The 21,327-nt window shown below is 39.3% G+C and overlaps 1 protein-coding gene across 1 annotated transcript; it reads left to right on the forward strand.

Moving 5' to 3' along the window:
• Window positions 1–9,515: 9,515 nt before the first annotated feature.
• On the forward strand, window positions 9,516–21,313 carry TRIM34 (tripartite motif containing 34). Its single transcript, XM_019715861.2, has 8 exons — window positions 9,516–9,807; window positions 14,129–14,613; window positions 15,255–15,350; window positions 16,015–16,245; window positions 18,125–18,147; window positions 19,379–19,479; window positions 19,777–19,803; window positions 20,068–21,313. The coding sequence occupies exons 1-8, from the start codon at window positions 9,795–9,797 to the stop codon at window positions 20,631–20,633; spliced, it is 1,542 nt and encodes a 513-aa protein (XP_019571420.2). The 5' UTR covers window positions 9,516–9,794; the 3' UTR covers window positions 20,634–21,313.
• Window positions 21,314–21,327: the final 14 nt, after the last annotated feature.

A 21,327-nucleotide genomic window follows, 5' to 3' on the forward strand; every position in this document is an offset into this window, starting at 1 on the left:
CTGTATGCTTTTTGAGCCAACCATAAAAGAAATTATGAAGTGGATATGAGGGGGGAAACAAATATCAAGCAGTTGACTAGAGCTGGCTGTCTAAAATCGTAGCCAAGAGCCACCAGGGGGCTACTGAGCAATTCAAATGTTACTAGTCTGAATTGAGATGTGCTGTAAATACAAAATACATACCAAAGTTTGAAGACTTAGTACAAAAACCAATGTTAACTATCTTATTAATAACTTTTATATTATAAAGTGCAATGATAATATTTTGGACATATTGCATTAAATAAGATAACATTAACTTGACCTGTTTCATTTTAATTTTTGATGTAGATACTAGAAAATTTAAATTTACATATGTGGCTCACATTACATTTCTGTTGAACAGCTCTTCCTGTAATGCAATTTCTATCCCTAAGGGGGCCCTAGTATAAGACAGATACGTTCATCTCTACATGGACCCCCGACCCCTCTGAGTAATTTTTGTAGAAGGTAATGGCGGTGAGAAGAGGATCTGAGTATATCCAGAAATTTATAATTTGGAAGATCATAGAAAGGGGTCCTGGCCAGAGACTATGACTCTACCTCTTCTGGTCCATCGTTAGCCCTCAGTCTATTGGACATTTGAAGTTCCTTCATGGTTTGAGGAAATACTAGTTTATCATCAGGGCTCAGCTGTAAGACCTGTGGTGAGATGTACAGGTTACAGTAAAAGACCAGTCCTGGTTTGCTCTAGGGTAGGGTCTCATTTGGAAGGTCAAATTTGTAGGAGGCCAAATGTACCTTCTTCATTCTGATCTGGACTTCAAATGGAAGAAATATGGAAGGAGATAAAGCAAAAAGCTGGTAGAAGTTGGAGAATGAGAGATGATGCTAGAAGAATATATGAGTAATTTAATTGCCCCTTTTCCACTTACTTTTCCATGTAGGAAGGTCTAGGCTAAAGGAGTAAGCCCAGCTGTCCTCTCCATATGGAGGTATCCAGTGAATGACCTTGGGTAATAGGGAAATCAAAGTGCTTGCTGGGATTCTGTAGATGAGATGTGGGGAGAATTATTGGGATGCATGGAATGGGTTTGCAGCCTTGGCTTTTTCCAGGGGGTCTGGGAGAGGCCTACTGGCCTTGACATTTTTGGTGTGATCAGTAGGCTAAATTGCTAGGAAAAACCAAAAACATAATGGATAAAATAAAAGACCCAGAATCTTGGGTTTTTTTCTGGGGCTATATTTATTCCATCCTGTAGCCTGAAGGTTATAAGGAAAAGATGGGAAGGGTAATGCTGTTCCCAGAGTTTTAGGCAAGTGGTATAGTTATCCTAACATTTCTCAGCAGTCTGTGCTTTCTAGACCTGGCATTTGCATTTGATCCTAATTTAAAGGAAATTTTTTGGAGAGGAGGGCTTTTTAAATATCTTTACTGTGATGTAATACAGTAAGTTTTATATACTTAAATGTACAATTTGATCAATTTTAACTTGTGAAACCATCATCATCAAGACAAGATATCCATCCTCTTCAAAAGTTTCCTCCTGCCCCTTGGTAATCCCTCCTTTTGTCTCTGCCCACTTCACCCCCATCACCTCACAACTACCGTTCTTTTTCTCTTTATCATTTGCATTTTCTTGAGTTTTATATAAATGGAATCATTCAATATTATTGTCTGGTTTCTTTCATTCTCTGGATTGTTGTTTATCAAGAGCCTACTTTTTTATTGCCAGATAGTATTCCATTGTATCAGTGGATCATTCATTATAGCAATAGAATTGTATTGTATGTAATAACTTATCCATTCACCTATTGATGCAAATTTGGATTGTTTCCAGTTTTGGGCTACCACAAAAACTGGGAATATGTCTGTTAATGAATATTTTTTTGTAAAGCTCTTCCAATAAACGTAATTTCATTTCTTGGATAAATACCTAGCAGTAAAATAGCTGGGCTATATAAGATATATGGGTAATTTTTTTGAAGATGCCAAACTATTTTCTAAAGTGGTACCATTTTACACCTGACTTCAGTTGCTCTACATCCTTGCTGTAGTGTGGCTCTGTTTGTCTTTAATTTTAAACATTCTAATAGATGTACTGAGGTATCTCATTGTGGCTGTAATTTGCATTTCTCTAACTCCTAAGGATACTGAGCATCTTTGTGTGTGTGTTTGAGATCTACATATCTATGGTGAAGGGTCTCTTCAAATTGTTTGCTCATTTTCTTTTTAACTGGATAGCTTATTTTCTTGTTACTGAGTTTTAAGTATTTTTTATACATTTTTGATACAAGTCCCTCATTAGATTTGCAAATATCTTCTCCCAGGGTGTAGCTTGCCTTTTCATTCCCTTCACAGTTTTTCAAAGAGCAGATGTTCTTAATTTTGATGACATCCAGTTTAGCAAGTTTTCCTTCTATGGGTTGTGCTTTTGATGTTTTATCTAAAACTCTTGTACATTTTTGTCATATTTGTCCCTGCTTCATATGTTGATGCTATTGTAAATCATTTTGTCAATTTCCAGTTATTCATTGCAATTTTATAAAAACACTTAAATTTGTTTATTGATCTTATATCCTAAAATCATGCTAAACTCATTTATTAGTTTTAGTTATTTTTAGAGCTTTCATAGGATTTTCTACAAAGATGATTATGTCACCTGTATCCACTGAGATGATCATATTTTTCTTTTGTTGTCTGTTAATAAGATGTATTATAGTATCTGATTTTCAAATTTTAAACCAATCTTGCATCCATGGGATAAGTGCCACTTAGTCATAATGCATTATTCTTTCTATATATTGAATTTCATTGCTAAAGTTTTCTTAACTATTTTTGCATCTGTGTTCATGAGAAATAGTTTAGTTGTTTTCTGTTTGTTTGTTTATAATGTCTTTGATTTTGGTGTCAGAATAATGCTGGTCTTGTAGAATGAGCTGTTCAGTATTCTCGCCTCTTCAATTTTATGGAAGCATTTACATCGATTTGGCATTATTTCCTCCTGAGAGTTCGGCAGAATTCCCCAATGAAGCCATCTGGACTTGACGTTTTATTGTGCGAAGGTTTTTAACTACTAATTCAATTTCTTTAATAGATATCAGGCTCTTCAAGTTACCTATTTTTGATTTTGGTAGCTTGTACTTTTTGAACAAATTTTTCTATTTCATGTAAGTCAGATGTCAGCAAACTTTTTCTGTAAAGGACCAGGTAGTAAATATTTTAGGCTTTGTGGGCCACATAGTCTTTCTATTGCAACTAGCCATTGTGTTTGTGAAAGCAATCATAGACAAAAAGGAAACACGAGTGTGAGTTTGTTTCAGTAAAATCTGATTTACAAAAATAAGTGACAAGCCAGATTGGGCATACATGGCATAATTTGCCAAACCCTGATCTAAGTTATCTAATTTATTAGCATAACATTATTTATAATGTTTATTACTCTTTTAGTATCTGTAGGATTTGTAATGATGTCATCTTTCTCATTCTTGATATTGGTAATTTGTACGTTTTCTCTTTTTTTGTTAGTCTGGCTAGAGGTTTATTAATTTAAGTAATGATCCTCTTAAAGAATCTGCTTTTGGTTTTATTGATATTCTCAATTGTTTTTGTTGCTATTTCACTGTCTGCTCTTTATTATTTTATTTTCTCCGCTTTGTACTTCACTTGCTCATCTTGTAATTAATCTGGTTTTATTGATATTCTCAATTGTTTTTGTTGCTATTTCACTGTCTGCTCGTTATTATTTTATTTTCTCCGCTTACTTTGTACTTCACTTGCTCATCTTGTAATTTCTTTTTCTATATGATGGAAGATGAGGTCATTGATTTCAGGTCTTCTTTTCTAATACCAGAAAAGAAGGTCTTCTAACACCAGAGCTATACATTTCATTGTACTGCTTTAACTCTATCTCACACATTTGATATGTTTTCATTTTCATTCATTTCAAGATACTTTCTAATTCCCCCTTTGATTTCTTCTTTGACCATTAGATGATTTGGGGACTATCTGTATATGTTATTAATTTCTAATTTAATTTTGTTATGATTCCAGTAGATACTTTATATACCTTGAATCTTTGTTAAGATTATTGAGACTAGTTTTGTGGTTCACCATATGGTCTATATTGGTAAATGTTTCATGTACACTTGAAAACAATGTGTATTCTGTTGTTCTGGGTTGCAGTGATCAACAAATATCATGTTGGTTGATGATATTGTTCAAATCTTCTATATCCTTGTTGATTTTCTGTCTACTTGTTTTATCAATTACTTTGTCCCTGGGTTGTGGCTTTCACAAGTGTTTCTTAGCTCACCTCCCCTTAGATGAGTTAAAAAGGCTAGAGGTTGTTGGAGTTGAGTAAAAGTCCTTCTCCCTAGTTGAACTAAGGCTCTGGAAAAGTCTTTTCCAATGGAGAGGAGGCGTTTGTTATGGGGAATGCTCTGGGCATATTTCAAAATGTGTCTTTTACCCTCCATCTGCCAGAGGAAAAAAGGAGTTTATTTTCTTGGCTCCTCAGGAAGGGAAACTGATTTGGGTTTCAGAAGGAAATTCCAAGAGTATGTGGTAGTCCCTTAAGGCTGCTTCTCCCAGGAATTTCTCACTCTAAAGTTAGTCCATGCTTAGCCTCCAGCAATTCGTCAAAATTACCATTTTTAATGTTCCTACCTGTTTATGGCTCCTGCAACTTTTTCTCCAGGTAAGTAGATGTAGGTTGTTATTCTCTGTATTTACTCATCGATCAGATTTTAGGGTAGACGTTTGTCCTGTGCCCTTAACTCTGATGGATCCAAGAAAAGTCATTGATGTTGTGGGGGGGGTCCAAAGCAAATCTCCCCAGAATGGGCCACCCTGGCATGCAGTTTATTTGGAGCTGAAAAAAATTGAAGTTCAACAAACTCAGGAAGAGGTGTTTTTTTTTTACCTCCCCTTTGCCTACCTAAAGAGATTCAGATCGAAAAACCTGCTTCAGGAAGGGAACCTTAGCATATTCATTTTAGGACAATGAATTAAGTGTGGCAGAGGCAGAGGATCCAAGCAAAAATCTGTTCCCTAGATTCCTCTTTATGTCCAATTGTTTGTGGGTGGTCTGCAAGAATTTGTTTGCCAAATGTTTGCTCTTTCTCATCCACCTGTGAATTGCCTACTTCCCCCTCCTAATTCTAAAATTATGTATATATATAATTTTGCCTCACTGTCTTTGGAATTTTCATGCTTATATGAATTCTCCCTGCACACATATTAACATTTTATTTTCTCCTGTTCATCTGCTGTATGTCTTTTGAATTTTTTGGCCAGCCAGAAGAACTAAGGGGGTAAGGGCAATATTTCCCCAGTGCTGACAATGTTTAGTTTGTTCAGCTTTTTTCTTGTAAGGAAGTAATGATTTTCAGGTTCTTTACATGTTGAAACTAAAACTGGAATTCTCTGATATTCTTTTTTTACTTCTGCAGAAATTCTCTTTTACCGGAAACACTTCTCTCTATTTGCCTAGCTAAGTCTCCAGTTTCCAATCTCGTTGCTTGTCCGACAACTTAGGATACAATGATAGAGAAAGACTGAGCAGTACTGGGAGGGGCTCCCTCAGCAATAGTGCAGGTCAGCCCCACTCTTCCCAGTCAGGAACAAACTAAGGCCTGTTCTGTGTCTTCAGTGAGCTAGAAAGTCAAACAGTGCTGCAATACTTGGTGATATCCCCAGCTCTTTTGGCATTTTTATTGCCAACTATCACTTACCTACTTCTGAATTAAGATAAATAGAATTAATGAACTGCTTGATGAAGCAGTTTCTGCTCTGGTCCCTTTGCCATGAATTTTTTATTCCCCCATCTCCAGGTGACCTATGATGGGGGGGAGGGATTTCAAATCAGACACATCTAGTCTCTCTATATGTTGACACACCTCCCCCGTCTCCAGCACTGATCGATGGAAATTAAATCAATGTCTAACAATTTCCCTTTGACTCATGGATACTAGTTCACCCCATTGCTACAATGAGGCTCTGGCTCACTAATGTTAAAAAGCAAAATTCGACCACGTAAATTTGAAGATCTGATTGGTTTTATTAAGCAATTCATGAATTGGGCAGCATCCTACCTATCTACTAGAAGGGCACTCCAACGTGTTGTAAAAATGGAAAGTTTTTATAGAAAGGAAGGTGGGGCAAGGGAGCTACTAACTAAAGAAAAGAAAGGATTATTTTTGGGCCTAGACACCTTTTATTTGGGGGAAGAGAACAAAGATATTTTTGTTTGTTCTGTTTTGTTTTTTATCAATGCAGATTGCCTCTAATTTCTATGGGGGATGGAGAGGGCCCACATGACAGATTACTTTAGTGGTGCTTGACCAGAAAATTCCATACTGGTTGATTAAGATTATGTTTCTGGGAGAGGTTGAAACTGCAGTTAGATCACCTATTAAATCTAGGTTCGATATCATGGGCTTTTAGCACTAGTGTCACTATTTTAAACCTGTGGGGTTTTTTTTTCTTTAACACTAGGAGTGTACTGCGTGCTCTTGAATTATTGACAGGTAACTCTCCATATTAGGCCTCTCATTCTCTGAACTTTTCAGCCCCCAGTTGAAGATGGGAAGTGATTACAGAGAAAAAAAAGACTTGAAGAGTCATCATCTCTTTAACAGCCTGTTGGTCCCAGAAATGGTGTCCTTTACTAACAAGACCATGAAACCTGTCAGTTGCATCCAACTTTTAAAGACCAGAGAAAGAGTCACAATTCAAAATAAATCCAGGACCAGGTGTGTGTTCTCACTATCCAGGAAGTAGTTCTAGGGCATTCCCTTCTTGTCGTCTCTAAAAGTGTATGTGGCAATTGTGCCATCTTGTATTTCTGGGGCGTCAGGACTGTGCTGGGTCATATTTAGTGGAAAGTTTGGGTGGGCGCAGGAGAATCACAGGGCACAAGAGCCTTCAATCTGCTAGATTGTCCATAGACAATGAGCAGGCAGCCATCACCCAATGGTGACCAGGAGTTTCTCAGCCCTGGGAATCAGATCCTCATTAGAATAATCAAGGATCCGCACTCATTTGTATGAGATTCTTGTGATCTTCCATTTGCCTGAGGACGATTGATACTGACTCCAACCCCACATCTGCTTTTTCTTATTTTCATCTCAGTACCCTACACTCTTCCTTCACAGTGTCTGTCCTAAGCTATGCACCATCCTCATTCACATGATTCTCATCTAGTCTCCCTAGAGTGGGAAGAGGGGAGTTTTTTTTTTCTCAACATTGCTTTGCCATTGAGACCCTACAGGTACAGTTCTGAATCCTGAGTGTTTTAAGTTTTTTGAGAATACTGGAGACAATAACAAAGCCAATATTATCTTCAACTTATGGGGGGTAACATCTCATAGTTGATAAATAAATATTAATTATTCTACCAAACACTCAGTTATTCCAAGTGGTCATGTTTAACAAACTTATACAATTCTAGAATATTTATATTCAATGTGGGATAGGAGTACATTTTTGTTGCTGAATGTCTTTGGGGAAAGCTGAAGTAAACAGTGGATGCTTTACGGCTGGCATTTGTGGCCCTCGTGTTCTTGGAGGCCTCAGATTTTACTCTTCATTCAGTAAATGTGCCACTTGGCACTGCTGAGTGCAAAACGTTCAGAAGGTCTCCTTCCCCTGGCTGCATCCAGGAAGCTTGAGCTCTGAAAGTTCACACTGTGCTGTGCTCTCTGGCCCTTTCAGCGTGCTCCTGCTCTCAGCCTGCCTGGCCCTTCCAAGTCATTCACTCTCAAACTACCATTGGCTTGGGTCACCAGGAGGAGGCCACTGCAGCAGCATCTGGTCTTTTCTAAAGCTGGACCAAGGATTTCAGTTTGGGGGAATTTTCCCAGCTCCTTTCTGCCTCCTGATTGCTGTCTTCCCTCATACACGGAAACTTGTTTTTCGAAAAGAATATAATAGAGAGGTCAGTTAGTATGTTGCTAGGTAGACAGGGGGGTCACTGGTAGGATAAACAAAAAGCAGCCATATTCTGAAACTCCAGGTCCTGGAACATCTCTCCAGGACAAAGATATGAGACTGTGCCTGAGGTTAATGAATTATCTCAAATCCCTTTTGGCCGGACAAAGGAGCAGATCTGATAGATAGGAATGGGTTATTTCGTTAATCCCTTCAGGATGGGCAAACAGGACAAACCTGATAGATGAATTCAATTAGAAGGCGCCAGCACCCTTCCCAAACAGGCAAGGGAAGGTATAAAAGTAAGAGCTTTTGCTTCAGTCACTGGGCTTCCCAGTTTCAGGTACCCTCTCCTGCTCCGGGGCTACAACCTCTTCTCCTGCCTCTAATAAACTATCTTCCTTTACAACTTTTTGCCTCTCCCTGCTCCGTGTGTCCATTCTTCGGCTTCACGAGACACGATCCTGACCCACACCCAGAAACTGTCGGCAGATCTAACATCATTTACATCATTCTGGGGACTCACAGAAAAATAGCCCTATTTCAATAGCATATACAATATACCAAAATAAATTGCAGCAGAGGAGAAAGTGGTCATTTTATGCAAACAAGGCAAAAGGTAGCGTAAACAACTACAAAAACAATGAAAAGTAGTTCATTACAAATAATTAAAATGTTAAAAAAAATATTGCACAGTTCTATGCTAATAAGCTTTAGAATGTGTAAAGTAGTTCTGAAAATAAAAAATAATATTCAAAAAACAACCAGAAAATCTTCATAATACAATAAAAATTAAAAGATGTACAAAATTGTCTTCCATTACCTTAGGGACTTACACATACTGATACTTGCAGAGACCCAGGCTTCCGAGTCATTTCTGTAAGAGGCTCACTGAGAAGAGAGCCCCACGGGGCCCTGCTCTGGGAGGGTGTGGGGGCTATGGGGAGATAATGGGAACAAAGCCAGAGGCAACTGGAAAAGCTTCCACTTTACTCTTGGCCTGGTATCTATATAGTGGTCGTCATGTTCCTCCAGATAATTCCCAGTTCTCTCTGCCTGCATAAATGAGTATCAATGATGTGACCCTTGCCCACCTCTTGTGGCCTCTCCTGTTTCCCTAGAGCTCCCAGTACAATCCCATGGAATCGTTCGTAGATTCCTGAATACACCAAACTTATTTATTCTGCTGTCTAAGCCATTACTGCTTCCAAGAAGCACAGCTCAGCTGAGAGTGATGCTCTGCAGGAAATCTTGATACCCTAACTTGACTTTCCAAAAGTGGCCATTTTTTTTCTTTTTTTTTCTTATTCTAAGAATTTTTTTTTTATTTATTGGCGTGACAATTGTTACTTTTTTTTTTCTACTTTGAACATATTACATTTTGGTAGATGGTTGGACTGGATAACTGTTGTGATAACTATCCTGTGCATTGTATTAGGTTGGTGCAAAAGGAACTGCGGTTTAAAAGGTTAAAAACTGCAAAACCCGCAACTTTTGCACCAACCTAATATTATAAAATGGTTAGCCGTATGCCTGGCCTCTGCCCACTAGATGGCAGTAGCATCCCCCTAGTTATGACAAAATTGTCAGACTTTGCCAAATGTCCCCTGGGGCAAATCTTCCCTCCCCACCCCACCTTTCTAGAACCACTGGTTTGAAGCATTTCCGTCTCTGCAGTGTCCCTAAAGGACCGCCGCCCATTTGGCCCTGAAGCTCCTTCCCCTTTTTCCTGCCAGCCCCAAGAATTTCAGTTTCACTTCTCAGCCAGCTGCTCTGCAGGAACTACGTACTTCGTAGAGACTGAGCCCGCTGGAGAGTGAAGCCTGAGTACGCCTGCCCCGGCTTTTCCTCACCACTTAAGCCAGGAGTCAAGACATCTCCAATGAGGTCTGAAGGTGTGTGAGGAGGTTTACTGGGGGGGTGAAGGGGAGGACAGAGGGTGGAAGACTCCGGAAGGAAAGTACTAGGTGAAGTTAGGTGAGTTTCGTTTGTGACTCAGACATGCGCTGAGGCTTCCTGCCTACAGGCTTCCTGCTCTGAGTGCAGACAGATGGCAGCCTTGAGTCTGGAGAGGGAAGGCTTGAAAGAAAAGAGTGTTGAAGAGGCGGAGGACCTTGTTTGTTTCCTGAAGGGGCCCTTATTTTTCCTGGCTAAGTTCACCCCCATCCTCTTCCTATTCTGTAGCTTTGATTGTTTACGTTGCTGAGGGGAACTGGAATTCTTTCTCTTTCTCTTTCTCTCTCTCTCTCTCTCTCTCTCTCTCTCTCTCTCTCTCTCAAGAGATAATCAGAAAGTCTCTTCTCTGCCCAACTCCACTCCCTCAGAAGAAAAGCTAGTAAAAGAGGTCCCTGTTATCCGAATGAGTGAAAGCCCAAGCACCCAGTATGGGGCATCAGGTAGAATGAAGCCTTGGGGGCGTGGCCAGCGGTAATATTGAAGCTGATTCGTTCACTCCCCTCCTGGCAAGCGGGGGGGGGGGGCTGTCTGTGCCCTTACCGACAGACCCTCAGCTGTTGGCCTGCCTGAAGACAGCAAGCTAGATGATCTGACTGCTGCCTCTGAGGCTGCCTGTGTCCTCGGGAATCTATTTTCACTTCTCTGAATAAACCTGCTTACTCTTCAGCTGCCCATTGTCCTCAGTTGCCTTAGAGCTCTTAGACACACCTTTGCATTGATTGTTACCTCGATTGTTTGCTGTTTTTCTGTGTTCAGAGCTAATTAATAGAGGTTGATTATTGCTCAGAAGGAGCCCAAAGACTCAATGGTCTTGGCTAAGAAGTTTGCTCCATGAGTTGACATGTCACGTCCTAAGCTCATTTATGAGCAATTTGCACACTGATTGATATGTCACATACATTCCAACACCTGCCCATTCTGTCCTATACTCCCACTTTTCAGAAATCATTGTTGCTGCCTTCCTGGGAGTCTATGCCTTACTCCTGGAGAGGGTCTATTACTGCCCACATGTTGATTGTCTCCCCAGTGTCAAGAACTTGGGCATTCATGGGTTCATTGCCCATGTGTGGGGTTCTGCCTCCAATACACTCCTCTTTCTGTGGTCATTATGGTGGCAGCTGCTTTGACATCAGCTCCTTGCAGCCCTACTCTGAACATGAGGTCTACAATCCCATGGTAGAAAGTGTGTTCTACTCCTCTTTCCTCTGTAGGCTCTTGGTGTTTCTCAGCATTGGTTGGATACTGAATAGAATGAAAGATAACAGAGAACTTTACACCCATGGTAGGCTTTATAGCTTCATTTGTAAGCAAAGGTGGACATTATCATATTATGTAAATTCCTGGTCTAGCCAGTCATCAGAGCCTGATCTAACCAATTGTTACTGCAACCAAGGGCTAACAGTATATGGACTTAAGACATTTTTTAGTATCTGTACAATTGGCTGGATTGTACCTTCCAAGCACATTTATGGAGCCCTTATTTTTCAGCAGGTTCACTTCATGGATCACTGGAGAAGTGGGCAGATTTCTAGGCCTAAATGTATCTCCATACAGCATTCATCATACTCCCACCCTTTCTTTTTAGAGCAAGGGGAAGATTTATGGTTTGTTACATACTTCATATCTTTCACTATCAAACCTTTTCAACTATATTAGTAACCTAGGCCTGTAACAAATTACCACAGACTAGGTGACTTAAAACGGCAGAAATTTATTCTTTCAAGTTTAGGAGGCCAAAAATCTGAAATTAAAGTGGTAGTACAGTTGGTTCCCCCTGCAGGCCGAAGGGAGAATCTGTGCCATGTCCCCTAGTTTCTGGTGGTTTCCAGCTATCCTGGGCATCCCTTGCCTTGTTGCTACATTATTCAAATCTCTGCCACCATTGTCATGTGGCCTTCTTCCCTATGTGTCTGTGTGCCCTCTCCTCATATAAGGACACTGGTCATTGGATTTAGAGCCCATCCTATTCTAGAATGACCTCACCTTAACTTGATTAGCTCTGCAAAGACCTTATAATGTCACATTCACACAAGTAAATATATCTGTGTGGGGGACACAATTTCAGTCCATTAGAACAAATATCGACACATTTATATCTACTGAGATCTTCCTTTTTTTCCCCCCCTCACAGTTCCTTGTCCATATTGAGGCCAGGTTCTAAGAGTCAGCATCACCATGCTGCCCCTCTGATATGCCCTCTGACTGATCACGAGCAATAGTTTCAAGTTTGGTTTGCCAGTCCTACTTATGTGACACCAGGACATAAACCAGCCAGGTACACTTAGCCTGGCAGAGGCATATAGGATGAGAGACACAGCATGTTGATGCGACTGCCTCAGGTGAGCTCTCAATAAAGGTCCATACAATGATATAGGAGGTACTTTATCCCCCTCATGACAGGTCATTTGTAAACAAACAAGAGTCTGTCACTTTCATATCATTTAGGAAGTGTCACATTTCTAGTCTCTTTAGGCTCATGTAATACAAAAGACCTAGGAGCTCTCTGCACACCAGCATTCTAATACTTGTGGAAGATGCTATGTCCTCCATCAGTCAGGCATTTATATATGTGGTTCCTTCTCCCTGAAATATTTTTCCTCTTTCTCATTCCGTTTTCCCTTCTCATCATTCAGCTTTCAGTTCAATCCTTACTTATTCAAGGAGGATATCTTTGATATTCTCTTATTTGGCAAATTATTTGACTTGCCAAAAATGTGTACCTCTGTGTGGTAGTGTTTATGACACCTACCAGACCTCCAAAGGAGGACCCTGAGGACATTAACCCAATTTAATTTATTGAATAATCTATGTAAGTCACTTAATTCTATGTACACATTGAATAAAGGGAGTACTCTTATTTCTCAAGGATTTTTATATGAGGAATGAATAGTTCAAAGTGATTTATAAATTGCAACAGGTTATACAATTGTTAGTGATAAGATTACTTCCGTATTGTGGTCCTTGCTGTTTTTGTGGGTGTCTGGGGAGTGAATATGAGGGTATGGGAGCACTCTGTGAGGGACAGGTATATCAGAAAGTAAGTACTTCATCACTGGAAACCATTTCTGTGGTCCAAAAGCTCACCTGTGGGAGAATAGCTAATTCATGGAACGAAAAGACAAAATGCTGTTAAAAAAAACAAGAAAAGTCTAATCACCTATGGAAAACTCCTGTGTATTCTTGGCTCTAGAGATACAGCAGTGAATAAAAACAAAGTGCCTGATCTATATGTGGATTACATTTTAGGAGTGGGATATTTAAAGATATATATATTTAGGAGTGGGATATATATATATATATATATATACCATGTTTCCCCAAAAATAAGACCTAGCCAGACAATCATCTCTAATGTGTCTTTTGGAGCAAAAGTTAATAGAAGACCCAGTCTTATTTTACTATAATGTAAGACTGGGTCTAATATAGTATAACATAATATAATATAATATAATATAATATAATATAATATAATATCACGTCTTATATCAATTTTTGCTCCAAAAGACATATTAGAGCTGATTGTCTGGCTAGGTCTTATTTTCAGGGATATATGTATAGATATAGATATAGATATAGATATAGATAAATATAGATATAACGGGGTTGCCAAAAAATACATACAATGGACACTTTGGTCAACGTTGTTCAAGCAGCAGTTTGCCATAATCAGAAGTGTCTGGACACTGATGGTAACCACTTTGAGCACCTCTTGTAATTGCAGAAGTCAAATGTGACTTGTATTCATCTTTTGTTATCAGTATATATTGATTATGACAATTTTAATACAGTTTTCCTTTCTTAAAATGTGTATACATTTTTTTGGCACTGTGTGATATATATATATATATATATATACATATATATATATATATATATATATATATATATATATATGATAGTAATAATAAGAAACAGATGGCAAATGTACACCGAGTGATGTTTTGGTGGTTGTGCTATAGCTAAGTTATTCATATTAGGCCCTTCTGATGAGAGGACATGTAAGAACAGAGCTGAGTGAAGTATAAAAGGAAGTCATGCAAATATCAAAAGGAGGATCATTCCAGGCTGAAAGAAAAGCAAAAGCTCTGAGGCATTAGTGGCTTACCCATGCCACTGAATTTCATTTCTGTTTTATTTTCCCTCTTCTTTTTTGTCCTTCAATATGTCAGTCTTGGCCAATCCCTGATGTCTGCACAATTAGTATCATTTCTGTTTGTGCCATTCTTACACCATTCCCTTTCAATCTGCCCATGCATCCAGGAATCTTTAAGCAAGAAGAGCCTCAAGAGTCAGGACAGGAAGAAGCCAGGGGAGCAGCTCCTGTGGTTTTAAAATTCCTGGTGAATATACAAGAAAATATGACTTGTCCCATCTGTCTGGAGCTTTTGACAGAACCCCTGAGTCTAGACTGTGGCCACAGCTTCTGCCAAACCTGCATCACTGACAACAAGGAGTCAGAGATTGGCCCAGGAGGGGAAAACAAATGTCCTGTGTGTGGTATCAGGTATTCCCTTAGAAATCTATGGCTTAATCAGCATCTGGCCAACATAGTGGAAGGGGTCAGGGAGGTCAAGTTGAGCCCAGAGGAGGGGCAGAAGAGAGATGATCTCTGTGTGTGCCATGGAGAGAAACTCCTGCTCTTCTGTAAGGAGGATCGGAAGGCCATTTGTCGGCTTTGTGAGCGGTCTCAGGAGCACCGTGGTCACCACATATTCCTCATGGAGGAGGTTGTCCAGGAGTCTCAGGTAAGAGACCAGGATGGAGGGAGACAGAGCAGAAGATAGTACTTGGTGGGGAAAGCTCACCTTTCTACCCTTCTTTACACACTACGGCACCATAGTACTGAGCCCTATAATCTCCTTTCATGTATTTCTCTTACCCTACGCTCAGCTTCCCATGCCTGAAGGATATTTCTATGTATTCCTTCCATATACATAAAGGATGAGCCTAGAGTACAGACTCATGGCCAGGAGTAAAGGTTTCCTTTTTTCACTTTTGTTGTGTGGATGAGGAATTTCTTTCACAAGTTTACCTCTCACTGCTCCTCTTGGCATGATGGTTGTTGAACATTGTGGATTGGATGTGGGAAGACTTTCATTAAAGAGGACAGGATTTTCCTTGCCATAGCAGAGTCAATACTTAATCTAAGAGAAGAGAAAATCAGGCTACTCTTGGTGGAGGGATGGTGACAGCCATCAACCAGGAATGAAGATTAATTCACCTCCTCAGATTTTCTCTCATGTCATAGATTCGAATCACCAGATTCTAATCACAGTTTCTTTGAACTGGTCTCTTCTGAGATCAGCCTGATTTATTCCCCATTTATTCTCTATCCAGATGCTAAGAAAGCTCATGGCTTGACTCTGGTGTGATTCCTCTCTCTCAGGAGAAGCTCCAGGCATCTCTAGAGAGACTGAGGAGAGAGCAACAGGAAGCTGAGAAGTTGGGAGCTGAAGTTAGAGAAGAGAGAACTTCCTGGAAGGTAGGAGGAGACACTTCCTGAGGGATTTCTGAGATATGAATCTTGGCAGGACCTTCCATCCCAATCGCAAGGGCACCCCTTCCTCTTTGTTTACTGATGTTGATTGAGTCCAGAAGCATTCAATTAGTTCTCTTCCTTGTCCCGTCTCTTGGGGGTGGGGGCAGGAGAATGGATATTTTAAGTACACATGTTACAAGTACATATGTTACAAGTACACACAGACATTTGAAACTGAAAGCAAAGACAGACTTTATGGTGAGAAAGGCTGGAGAATTCCATTTTCCAGTGAGGCTCTGACACCTTCAGTGAAAGACACTGAGAAAAGGACCAAGATTTTCCTCAAGATTCAAATTGGGAGTGTAGTAATGTAGGAAACCATGAATGTCCAGGACAGCTGTCTACAACCTAAATCTTACTCAGGTTTTGCATTTGTTCCAAGGTTATCCTAGGTAAGACAATCTGAGGCATTTTTTATTTGTACTGAAGGGAAAATACTAGGGGGGGGGGGGGGGGGAACACCAGCTTTCCCAAAAGTTACTCTCCTGCTTCTACACCCCTCCTGGTTAGAACTCCCTGAAAAAATATTTCTTTCCTGGCTCTTAATTCCTTGCAGAGTAGGCTGTCAGGCTGATTCATTACTTTTCTCACTTGTTCAACTTTGCAGTATCAGATACAGACTGAGAGACAAAGGATACAAACAGAATTTAATAAGCTTAGAAGAATCTTGGACAATGAGGAGCAAAGAGAACTGGAGAAATTGGAGGAAGAGGAAAAGAAGACATTGGAGGACTTGGCTGAGGCTGAGGATGAACTGCTCCAGCAGAGCCAGTTGCTAAAAGAGCTCATCTCAGATCTGGAGCGTCGCAGTGAATGGTCAACAATGGATCTGCTGCAGGTAAAAAGGGTCATCCAATCTGAGATTCTTAAAACACAGTCTAAGTTGCCTTCTCTTCGGTGTCCTTAAGTTCTTAGTCTGGTAAGAGGTTCCTTTGGCCTTGTAGGGAGTCTGAGAATAAAGGCAAAAGATAGCAAAGGAGAGAGATTTGCGAGACACATAGAGGACAGGATTTGAGCTTCCAGATCCATCTGTGATCTCCCTGATCACAATCCTTTTTTCTTTTTTTTTTTTATTAAATCAATTTTGGTTGGCTTCTTTGTCATGTAAAATTAATTATACTAATCCAGAGAGCAAAAACACTCCTTTGGTTGTAAACTCAGCTGGTGGCATTTAAGAGTAAGGCCAAATATTTTCGTACATATTGTTCAAAATGAATAAACCCATAGTGGTGGTGATGTGGCAATGCAGACGACCAAAAGAAGTTAAAGATATGGAATAGGTGTTGGTAGGATGTTTTAGTGTTTTGTATAGGGACTGAGTGAATACTGGTACTATTTTTGACAAATGGGCATAATAGAAAAAACAATATGGTTGGTGAATAGTAGGTTATATTTTAGATATTCCCAGTAGCTGCTATGTTTTTTCTTCATTATGGAATGTGTTATCCTGGATAGATGATTAAAAACAGTAGACAATGATTAGATATGTAAAATTTGGAATCAACAGCATCTGCATGTGAGCTAAAATTTAAAAAGTAGAAGAGGTTTTTCGTATATAACATAATCTGCAAATAGACATAGTTTCACTTCTTTTCCAATATAGATGCTTTTTATTTCTTTTACTTGCCTAATTGCCTTGTCTAGAACCTCTAGTACCATATTGATTACAAGTAGTGGCAGCAGACATTCTTATGTTATTCCTGATGTTAGGGGAAAAGCATTCAATTTTTCACTATTAAGTGTGATGTTCACTGTGAGTTTTCTATAGATACATTTATCAGGCCAAGGAAGTTCCCTTCTATTCCTAGTTTGTTATAATTATTACTCTTTTGTTTTTATCATGAAAAGATGTTGGATTTTTCAAATAGCTTTTTTTTCTGCCTATTAAAATCATCCTGTAGTTTTTAAATCTTGTTTTCTATTAATATGGTGATTTATATTGATTGCTTTTCTTGTTAAACCAACCTTGCATGTCTGGAATAAAAACGACTTGACTATGGTATACAATCTTTTATATTTTGCTGGATTCAGTCTTCTACTCTTTTGTTGAAAAAATGTGTGTCTATATTCATAAGGGACATTGGCCTGTAGTTTGCTTTCCTTGTGGTGTCTTTGTCTGGTTTTAATATCAGAACAGTACTGGCCTCATATTAGAATGAGTTGAGAAGTGTTGTCACCTCTTCTATTTTTTTTTGGAAGAACTTTTGAATTATTTGTATTATTTCTTCTTTAAACTTTTAGTAGAATTCCCCAGTAAAGCCATCTGGGGCTGGACTTTTAGTAGAATTCCCCAGTAAAGCCATCTGGTGCTGGACTTTTCTTTGATTTTCAGTGCAAACTCCACATGTTTTGGGTCTGTTCAGATTTTCTATTTCTTCTTGAATCAGTCTTGGTAGTTTCTGTGTTGCTAGGAATTTGTCCATGTAATCTAGGTTATCTAATTTATTGGCATACAATATATTCCCTAGCCTTTATAATCTTTTAATTTCTGTGGTCACTAGTAAGGGCTCCTCTTTCCTTCCTTATTTTAGTAATTTATCTCCTCTTTTTTTTTTCCCTTGGAACATCTAGCTAAAGTTTTGTCAATTTTGTTGATATTTTCAAATAATTCACTTTTGATTTCTCTGGTATGCTTCATTGTTTTTCTATTTTTTTCTTTTATTAATCCTGCTCTAATATTTATATTCCTTGACTCATATTTTCTTTCTTCTTCCTAGGATATGAGTGGAATCATGAAATGGTAAATATGGGTGACCAGGAGTGGTGCATTTGTGTTCTGAAGAAAGGTTTGTAGTCATGAGAGTTATTTGGTCGTCAATCAGAATGAAAAAAATCTCCCAAAGTAAGGAAAGTTAGATGAAGTATTATTTTAAATTGCTGGTCATAGATGAGAATTTAAGTGTTCCATATCTATTGAGAATGAACCAGATTCTATGGTAGTGAATTCAGTGGTTGGAATTCACAGAGTTAGAGCCAGTAAGGATAATAGGGATAAGGGACTTCACCATCAGTCTCGTGACTTCACTCCTTTAATTCACCCTCTTTCTTTTCTCTGGTTCCTGTATTTCATATATGCTTGACTTTATCACATGGAGGGCCTCATCAAGCCCTAAAATAGGTTATGGGGCAACACCTTTATATTTACTTTGCTTAAGCAGGAATAGAGGAGACCAGGCCATTCTACAAGGTTCTCTTTAGATTTCCAAAAACAAACACAAGTCTTGCGGTTAGTGGCTTTGACCCTTGTGCCAATAATTAATCCCCCCTGTTCACACACTTTAGAAGTTTACATGGGATAGTATAGCCATTATGTCTAAAATTGCCAGTCCATCTGCCAGCTTCAAATTCTTTACAAACACATGAAATTCTAATCTTTTTCAGTTCAGTAGACAACTTCTCCTTTGCCAAGTTCTCTTAACTTTTCCCAGAACACCTGAAATCACAAATGTTATTTGAGATTTCTATACCACTGGAGTTCAGACTTTGGACTAGGGTACAGGCTCACAGGCTCTCCAAAAAAAAAAAAAAAACCCACATCTCAGCCAAGATCTGTAGCCTCACTACTGACATGCCTGGGAATACACATCTATGGCCCTTTTCGGGAAGACTCACTATGATGACTTTTCCAAATATTACATACCTTTCTTAGAGGTAGCAAAGGCTTTTCTTATACATTATTTCATATTATTTCCATGATGTATTAAGGGAAGGGTTAATTATTTATTTTTAGAAGAAGAAGAAACTATTTCTTTGAGGTGAAGACCTTCCCAAGGTCACACACTGGGTAACTGGGAAGGTAGACATGAGCACATCTCTTCTGGCTCCTGTGTCAAGACCTCCCTTCTCCCCTCCTCAGGCTTCTCAGGGAAGAAAAGGTCAAGTGTATTAATGGCATGGAAGGAGAGGAAGACAGTGGTATTGGAGGGACACAAGATAAGAGATGTGAGGTCAACATTTTTTGCCATCCCTAGGAGTGACACCTGGACACTGAAGAAGCCAAAAATTGTTTCCACAAAACTGAAGAGTGGATTCCGTGCTCCAGATCTGAGTGGAATGCTGCACATGTTTAAACGTGAGGAAAGCCAGGGCAGGAGGGTGGATGTCAGTTTTTTTCGTGTCAGAGACTAAACTGGGGAGCTGGTATAGTTTCAAAGTGAGGATAGAAGGGAGGGTGTTCAGAGAATAAGGGATATTGCTAACGATGGTTATATATAAGGGAAAGTGGCTAGGTATCTGGTTTATCCTCCTATTCACCAGTTATTAGCCTCACAGCAATCTTCTCCCCTGTCCCTACTCTAGAGAAGAGATAGCTATCAGTGTTTAATCATTTGCTTCTAATCAACATTATTGAATCTTTTTATCATTTCAGAGCTAACACATGTCCAGTGCTACTGGGGTAAGAAGTGACTTTGTCATCAAATCATTATGTTCTGATCCCTTTTCAGAAATTTGTGGTTTCTGTGAGATCTCATGGTCTTAGCCCCATGCGTTCTCCTCACCTCCCAATGCATATGTACAATGTATTTCTCCAGTGTTTCACACCACTTCCCCATTCCGTCAATACAAGTTCTGCCTAGTAACTTTCCAAGATTTGTTTTCATGTCACCAGATAAACCTACACCATACCTGTCACCTAATATATATTTTTTTTTCTCTGCAGTGGACATCACATTGAATCCATTCAACCTAAATCTGAATCTTGTCCTTTCAGAGGATCAGAGACAGTTGGCGTCTATGCCAATTTGGCCTGTAAAGTATTATAATTATGGTACCTTGGGCTCTGAATATTTCTCCTCAGGGAAACACTATTGGGAAATAGATGTGTCCAAGAAGACTGCCTGGATCCTGGGGGTATACTGCAGAAGACGTTCCCGTAATACAAAGATTGGTGTTAGACGAGGCATAAATCATCAAACAGTTTACTCCAGATTCAGACCTGAAAATGGCTACTGGGTTGTAGGATTACAGAATGAATCTGAGTACAATGCCTTTGAGGACTCTTCCACCTCTGATCCCAAGGTCTTGACTCTTTCCATGGCTGTTCCTCCCTGTCGTGTTGGGGTTTTCCTAGACTATGAAGCAGGCACTGTCACATTTTTTAATGTCACAAACCACGGGTCACTCATCTACAAGTTCTCTAAATGTCGCTTTTCTCAGGCTGTGTATCCATATTTCAATCCTTGGAACTGTCCAGCTCCCATGACTCTGTGCCAGCCAAACTCCTGAACCTTCTCATTCCCTCACCCACTTGTAGTGCCTCTTATGCTAAGTGTCATCTCCTGAATCTGAGCTCATCTGTACCATTTATACCATCTCTTCCTTGCTGTCTCCCTTTAGAACTTTCACACATCCTTGGGACGTACAGTTTCTGGTTTGACTTAGGAGAGGATCTTATTTACCTATTTTTGTTTTCTCAAAGAAAGACAGAGTCCCTCCTAAAGACAGAGCTGTATTGGTATAGCAGCATCTATGCCCTTCCATTTATCTGTATTTTCCTTTATCACTGACGTGATGAGACATGGTAAAACCTGTCTTCCACCATCCATCACCCTAAGACAGTTTCTAATAATCCCTATCCACCATCAACAACTAAGGAGTCTTTGAGTGTACGTCTGTTTTTGCCCAAGATATAGAATGTTCATTAGAGAGTCAAGAAAAGAAAAACATAAATAATATATGTACCCAGAGTGAAAATTCTGTGTTCAGAGTGTTTTGAGTTCAAATCCTCTCTTATAAGCTATGTAATGATGCATAAATTCTGAGTTTCTTTTTCCCAAAATAGAAATTGAGCTTTAAAACTGTACCTAACTCTTAAAATCATTGTCTACAACTGTCATTCAACGTGAAGTATCTACTTAAGTGTCCTGCACAATATAATAAATATTTGCTCTCGTGATTACTGAAAAGTATAAGCTGTGTC

The sequence above is a fragment of the Rhinolophus sinicus genome, linkage group LG06 (genome assembly GCF_036562045.2).
Source record: "Rhinolophus sinicus isolate RSC01 linkage group LG06, ASM3656204v1, whole genome shotgun sequence".
NCBI lineage: Eukaryota > Metazoa > Chordata > Mammalia > Chiroptera > Rhinolophidae > Rhinolophus > Rhinolophus sinicus.